At 34.8% G+C, this 7,561-nt stretch overlaps 1 protein-coding gene across 4 annotated transcripts in view; it reads left to right on the forward strand.

Annotated features, from left to right (window-relative positions):
- LOC139134783 (GRIP1-associated protein 1-like) overlaps positions 1-6,035 on the forward strand; it is a 45,030-nt gene extending 38,995 nt beyond the window's left edge. For all 4 annotated transcript variants that reach the window (XM_070701838.1, XM_070701840.1, XM_070701839.1 and 1 more), the window contains 3 exons: positions 3,270-3,424; positions 5,690-5,810; positions 5,847-6,035. In XM_070701838.1, coding sequence (XP_070557939.1) covers positions 3,270-3,424; positions 5,690-5,782 — 248 coding nt within the window. In that variant the 3' untranslated portion in view covers positions 5,783-5,810; positions 5,847-6,035. The remainder of the gene's footprint in view (positions 1-3,269; positions 3,425-5,689; positions 5,811-5,846) is intronic.
- The last annotated feature ends 1,526 nt before the right edge of the window (positions 6,036-7,561 follow it).

A 7,561-nucleotide genomic window follows, 5' to 3' on the forward strand; every position in this document is an offset into this window, starting at 1 on the left:
TGTGCATTTATCTCTGCGTTCATTCGTATGTTGTTTTCATGTTTTTTCCGTGTTCTTGTCGATTGAAGAATAAAAAAAAAATTTGAAAGTTAAAAAACCCACCTCACCGCATCATTTTTGAACTATGCCTAGGATGAGAAACAAAGTTTTTATTTTTCTTGGCCTTCCTGTAAACCATTCAGTAATTGCCTTTGCTAACTTTCACTGAAGTCAGAAGAATGCAGACGTGGCAATATTTCACAGTATCGTCCACCAATGAGCAAGTTGTGAAAACTCATTGAGTAGTGTAATATATGGGCATACACAAGTAGGGCCATGCTAAGATTTTGTTGTCTGTTTTTGATGTAAAGATATCTGATGAACGTCTGTTTTTCGTTTGATGAATGCCGTCAAAAAGAGGGTCATTGAAAAAGTGTGCAACACATGGGCAGGCATCTTAATTTCACATGAATGATTCCATTCATATTATCGCAAGGTTTAATGTCAACTGTCAATGTATTGTGTCAAAAGAAAATGCCATCAGTGGCTAGAGAAGTGATGAAATAAACAGCTTTGTTGTAGAGAATTACTGGTAACTCATACTCAAATATCACTTTTCCACTCACTATGTAATCATGATTTTCAAAGCAGCCTATGAGAATGTTGCTGGATGGACATAGGCACCTTTAATAAAATTATTTGTTTCCCTTACACAGATGGGTAGGTTTTCATGCAAAATAATAAAAAACAAACACAATGTTAAAGTCATTACAAATCAGAAATAGCTATTTTCTTTACCCCGTCTAACAAAATACAAAATTAGTGTATAATTTATATTGTGTTTAATTTTTTAGGAGGGTAGGATTAAGGAAAGTTTGTGGACGGTAAACAAAGAATTTGTTGACAGTGCCTTAGAAGTTGAGTATTGTAATGGAGATACACATTGTTAACCCTTTGAGCACCAAAGTCAATTTTTGTCGCCTTTAAAAATATACATCAGTCAATTTTCTTCAAATTTTTCTCAAAATTTTGATAAAAAACTGTAGCCAATGAAATGTGATGTTCATGTGGTTCCAAATTATCAAAAAAATTATAGAAAAATTCATAAAGAATTGGTAAAAAGTTGCACTAAAATTTTGGCGGGAAAAATTACAGCATTCAAAGGGTTAAACATTATATTCTTTGTATAGTGTATTTTTTGATAAACTATGTCATATATATGCATCTTACATGTTCATGACTCATAAGTCTAATGGTCTGTTGACATGAGCAGAATGCAGAGAATTGTTTCAGCATGAGTGACAAATATTTGGCTAGAATACACTGAAGACAACTGTCACTCTGCATTAGTCAATGAATTTTGTAAGTCCTTACATGTTTATTATGAGATGAAAATTTTTCATCTGTTGACACCAGTCTTGCTGTTTCAGATTTTACAGACTGAACTTCACATATGTAATCACTATAGACTTTGATTTAAACTCAGCTCTTCGCTGTAATTCTTTTTACTGTATATTCTTGCATCCAAGAGTTCTACAGTATTGTTTAAAAAATTGACCCTGAACCAAGAACATTGTCAAGTTCTTTACTCTGTTTTGTAAGTGTTGGTTGAAACAGTGAGTAACAAGAAACACAGCAGATGCATAGACAACAGAATCAGGCATAAAATATGCTCGCTAATCTATGGATGTAACATCAAGGTCCAAATGAGTGGCTAAGACATGTCCATATACTGTACCTTTACTTGCTAATGCATGGCGTATGATTTATTTAGACCCCAATACTGATACCGTTACCTTGACAACAAGAATCTTCCAGTAATCTTATCACATATGTATCCAAGGAAAATCTCAGAATTTTATCTCACTGCAATAAAAATTGTACTATCTCACAATGTAAGATCAGCTATCAGGAGTTGCAGCTGATATACTGACGTGTTCTCGTTTTTGTACACGTTTGCTACAGCTTGAGGACCAGATTGCCCTAATATTTAGTCATATGTCAGGAGTCAAAGGTGATTACTGAAATACACATTACAAGTGGAACATTTGCAAACAGCAACACGCACAGTGAAAAGAATGAAACTATCTGCAAATGCCCATATTTAGACAAAGCGTACGGAAATTTTGTATGGCAATTTATTGTACAAATATGGGTGCACTGTTTTTCCCTTAGTGCAACACCAGAACATGGTTCAAAGTAAATTATAAACCCACTTATTGCACACCTGTGTTTGTAATCTATGGAGTTCTTTAACATGCTAAACTTCGGTATCATTGAGCGCGGAGTCTAATGAAACGGAAACGCAATCCTGTAACTGTGCGTGCAACTGGACGTTATATGACCTTTGACCTCTCAGACGTTTTTTTGTAAACGTGGGGGAAATCTGAGACAATCTCATTATTGAAAAAGAAATGCATATCTCAAATCAATAACTCATAGAGTACAAAGACCAGCCAGGTGATATGTATTTATGCGAAATAATTTTGCTGAAGTGTGATTTCTTCTTCATTGCAATGGTTGAATTTTTGTTCTATACTCAAAGCTTACATGCTGGTGGTGTACCTAGTCGGCACACAGTTGCACAACCCAGTGCATGTGCAGGGTAGTTAAAAAACACTATGTTCATGACATTGCTTTAAAATTAGACTTTAAAGGTGTGTGATGATGAGGTCATAAAAATGCAAGAATTTATGTCCCCCTGCAATATTCACTTTATGTTGTCATTGACACTCAGTGTCATGGCCAATACAATACCTCTGCTGTATGTTGAACTTGGACAATAAATCCCAGTATTTTGTGAATAATCCTATATTATCACTATCCAGAGTTCAGCATATACATAATTTTCTCGGATTTAGTGCAAACAGCATGAGGTATTTTACAGCCTGGAATACCCATAGCATAATAAGCTAGTGTTAATATCTTCATATGAATGACACTTTAACTATTCTATATGTAAAACAGGGCTTTAATCTGTGAAAGTTATTGTTTAATTTGATGCTAAAATTCAAAATAGTGATATGGTTTGTTATTACTGACTGTCACAAGCGCCATCAAATCTTTACTTGTAGCGGCATGCAACACCTTTCATTTGCCACACAAATGATCCCACTTCCTAGCATTGGGCAAAAAAATAAATAGACCTCTGAATGAAAAGAGATCACCTGGATATAATTTTATATATAATGAAAATTTACTAGAAATTTTGAGTGTAGCAGTTTTCTGAGTCTAGCAGTTTTCATGTCTTCAACTGAATAATTTTAGTCTTTTTCTGTTGTATGGTTCAGATTTGACCCCGTCAACTCCAGAGAAAAAGACAACTCTCCATAAAATGATGGACTTAGTGAAAGGTGAGGACTCGGAGGAGAGTAGCAAGGAGGTCAATCGTAAACTGCAGAGGATGTTGGAGGAAACACTGACAAAAAACATGCATTTGCAAAAGGTAAGGCAGCATGAATGTGTGGTTGTCCACGATTTGATCCTAATGTGTCCCATAGAAGGATGAGCCTTTGAGTGCTGTAATTGTTCCAATCAAAACTTTAGTGCAACATTTACAAAAAAAATTATGAATTTTTCTGTAATTCTTTTATAACTTTGGGCCAGATGGACATCACATTTCATTGGATACAGTTTGTTATCAAAATTTTGACAAAAATCTGAAAAAAATTGACTAGAGTATATTTTCTAAAGATGACAAAAATTGACTTTGGCGCTCAAAAGGTTAACCTGTTCAACCTGATTCCTATGAACAGGTCCACACACACCACACCAAACTTGGCAATGGCAAGTTTACTGACCTGGTGACATTCTGAGGTTAGGTGGTCAGTTTTTATGGACGCTTTGGCAATGGCACACAAAGGGGTGGGGGTAGGGATAGTATAGATTTTGGTCATACCACGGTGGTGAAAGTGTTCAAGCTTCAGTTCAGCAGCAGTTTGTCATATTTATGAATGCAACAATTAGTAGTGAGTAATTGTAGTTTTCATGACTGGAAAAACAGAATCATCAACATACTACATCATCATACAGGTTGTTCCTCCGTGTTTGATTTTGGCCAACAAGCTAAACAAAGGACAAGACTTTCTTTGGATTTGATGGTACAAAATGCATTTCACAAGATAACTCAAAATGTTAAAACACAGGATCTGATAAATGCTGAAATCAACTGTACATATTCATACTTTTAGTCATTTTGTCCATTTTGCAGTCATTTCAAATTGAACAATGACTCTATAAACAGGATTTGTCTTGTTTTGAATGAACGTTTTATGAAACTTTCACAACAAGGATATGATTGCTAACTACAGTCAAGGATAAAACCTTTTATACGGTGACCTGTAGTTGCTGCAGGGAAGGCTTTCATATCTGTTCCAATAGTTTATCATTGTATGTATGGAAAAATATGTACCTTTGCTTTGAAGGTCATGTAATTTATATTACCCATTGTCTGATGACCCCAGAAAACAATGCATAATGCCATAAATATCCATAATTATCATTATGATTGATATCTGTACATCTGTGTCAAAGGCTTTCATTTTTCCCATGGGAAAGGGATTTGAATAGCCTGAAATAAGATACTCACTTTGATGACCATCAGTTTGTTTTGAAAGTTAAATTAGTATGTTTTTTTCTGTTTGTTTGTACTGTAATAGCATCAAGGAACAATGTGTCTGTCTTTTGACCCTATTTTGGTTGTTTTTGTTTCATGTCTGGACTTGTTATTCTCATTATGGTAGCCTGATTGGTTATCAGCTGTCCAAATCTGATTATGCATTACAAGTACATTAATAATGCATGCAATGAAATCATCAAATAATTTCTGCCGTAGGTCTTCTAGCAGAGTAAAGTTCTAACAGCTAGTGACTAACTGGTAACTTGGTTTGCTTTCAACTGAATATGAAAAGACTTCTTTGAGGAAAGAGAAAAATGATTAAAATAATGAAAAATACTGTGTTACTTAAACTTAACATAGGTGACCACCCATGAATAGTGCAGTGTTAGCAAATACCATTGACTTGCATGTAGAAACGCAGGGAAATGTTATTATTGTCACTTTCCTGAAACTTTCACAAGTCTTAACACATCAAAGCATCGTGGAAAATGTATTTAATATGTGGTATTGCCATTCTGATTTCTGGAGAAATTGCAAAATTATTGTCTCTTGATACAAGACCTGATGAAAAACTGCTGACTCAGTGCTTTTCAGCTGGTCAGCAACCTACTTGTTTCTTCCTACATCCAAAAGTCACTTGCATTGAACGTGTTGGAAATCTACACTTACTGTATGAAAGGAAATAACAATGCCTCAGTCTTAATCAGCACCATAATTTTTGGAAGGCTAAACTTTGGCATAAAGCAAGTTGAGCTGGCTAGAATCCAAGTATGTAATACATATATATTTCTACAAACTGCATCAAAAAAAGTAAAATGGGGACACCAATGTTTCTCATTACATATCTTGTCTACTGTTATTTACATATACAATTATAAAGAATTGGCAAAACTTGTTTGTGTGTCACCTGCATTAATATCATGTCAGCTATGAGATTTGTTTGTCACAAACCATGTGTGCTGTTTGGAACTGTGATATGCATGTATAATCTCCATTGCTATACAAGAAATTTAACACATCCAAATATGTCAGAGTAGGTGTTTATTGATATGTCATTTCTCCTTTCTTGTTTTCCTTCATTGTAACAAACAGGACGTCGAATTGCTGTCCGATGAAATTGTGCGACTCAGTAAGCTAACTGCCAACACCAGCAACCAACATGAAGAAGAAATGGCGGCCAATTAAAGGGATACTCAGTCTTGCCGAGCGGTTAGTTGCTCAAACTGTGGAGAGACTTGCTCAGAGAAATTTATGATGCACAAAGTGTCCATGCTTTGTGCTAATCCTCTGATAAATTATTTTCTGATTTATTGATGACGCATTTTGAAATTTCATCAACAATTGTAAATTTATAGAAACATTACAACCTTGGAAAAAACAATTATCCCTGAAGCGGTTGCAAAAACCAGTGAATGTAGCTCAAGTTGATTAATGTGGGGGTTTATTTATTTCAGCATTAATTCAAGAAAAGCAATGCAAAATTTTTGAAGTTAAATAACAGTAAGTTTGTGACACAATGTCAGGGAAACAAAGATAAGTTTTGCAAAAACATACTGATCAGTGTATGAGGTTGGTTTTACTGGGAATAATAAAGAAAGATTAGAATTTCATTGTGCGATTGTATCAGTACTAAATTCTCAGCAAGTAAGCGTAGCGTTCTTTGGAAGAAATCCAAATGTCTACACTAAATGTCTAGACTGAGTTTTCTTCATTACCATAAGGTGCAAGCAGATTAAGGTTTTTGAGTTGAAGAGATTGTCCTGCAGAATCTTTTACTTTTCTTTGAAGTGGCTCGTTAAATTTTTTTATAAATAATTTGTGTAAACTTCTGTTGGCAATGTTGCTTTTCTACCTGACAACATATTTTTTTCACGTTCATATCAAGTCTTTGCCAGGGCAGAGTTGCCCAAACCATGTGCAATGTTGAATATTTATGGCTACCACGTGTAAATAAAGCCACCTATGATATATTATTGGAGTGTTCAATTTCAAATACTTGTGAGATTGATGGGAAATTTAAGTTATTTTCACCAGCATTCAAGTTGAAAATATGTCTTACATTAGGACATTTAGATAATTTTGTGTCCTATTATTCAAACATTTCTTCAGTAATTTCTTCAGTAACCTTTGACATGATATGAGACCAGGTTATGTATAATTAGTAGTTTACCATTGATTATTTAAAACTTGAAACCAATGTATAGTTAATCTAAGCCTCTTTCATCCCATAAACAACTCATACAGCATCAGCATAGATGGACTCCATTACCCTTGGATTTAATAACAGTTTTTGTAGATACATGTAGTAAGTATTTTAAAGAGAGATAACATTTTCCTGCCGCCTGTAGTTTATGTAGCTTTGTAATCTTCACTGAGTTACCAGCACATCTGTGCTATCTGATAAAGTCCTTGTCAATTTTCAGGTTTTTATTTTCGCTTCTGTACTTTTTTAAAATTTTATTTGTATCACTTGCGACACAAGAAAGAGAAACACGCCGATGTCTAGCCACAGCTAGCATTTCCACTCAGCAAAGTGAATTGTCAACCTCCAGTTACGTTACAATACCTCACCATATTTATTTGTCTTTAAAATGTTGTAAGTATCTCATCAGTAAATGAGGTTTCAGTTTTTGAAGTAGATGTAAGATAGGTGATTTATGTGAAGTAAGAGTGGTGTCGATAATTTGATGTGCACTGTGATGCACACAGTTGTGCATTCTACAGAGTTGTCAGTGATATGCATTGGTACATTTGACAGCGTAACTTTAATCAGTATTAATGATGGATGATTTCAGTGTCTCAGAAGATCTACCATAGACATCACTTTGCCGTCTCAGATGATTCCATTGCTAATGTTCATATTATTTGACTCTACATATAGCATACTAATGGAAGTCGTCGTCATTAATTCAGGGCGACCTTGTCGTGGACTGTGGATCGGCATGGCATATCATGAGCAGCAAA

The sequence above is a fragment of the Ptychodera flava genome, chromosome 6 (genome assembly GCF_041260155.1).
Source record: "Ptychodera flava strain L36383 chromosome 6, AS_Pfla_20210202, whole genome shotgun sequence".
NCBI lineage: Eukaryota > Metazoa > Hemichordata > Enteropneusta > Ptychoderidae > Ptychodera > Ptychodera flava.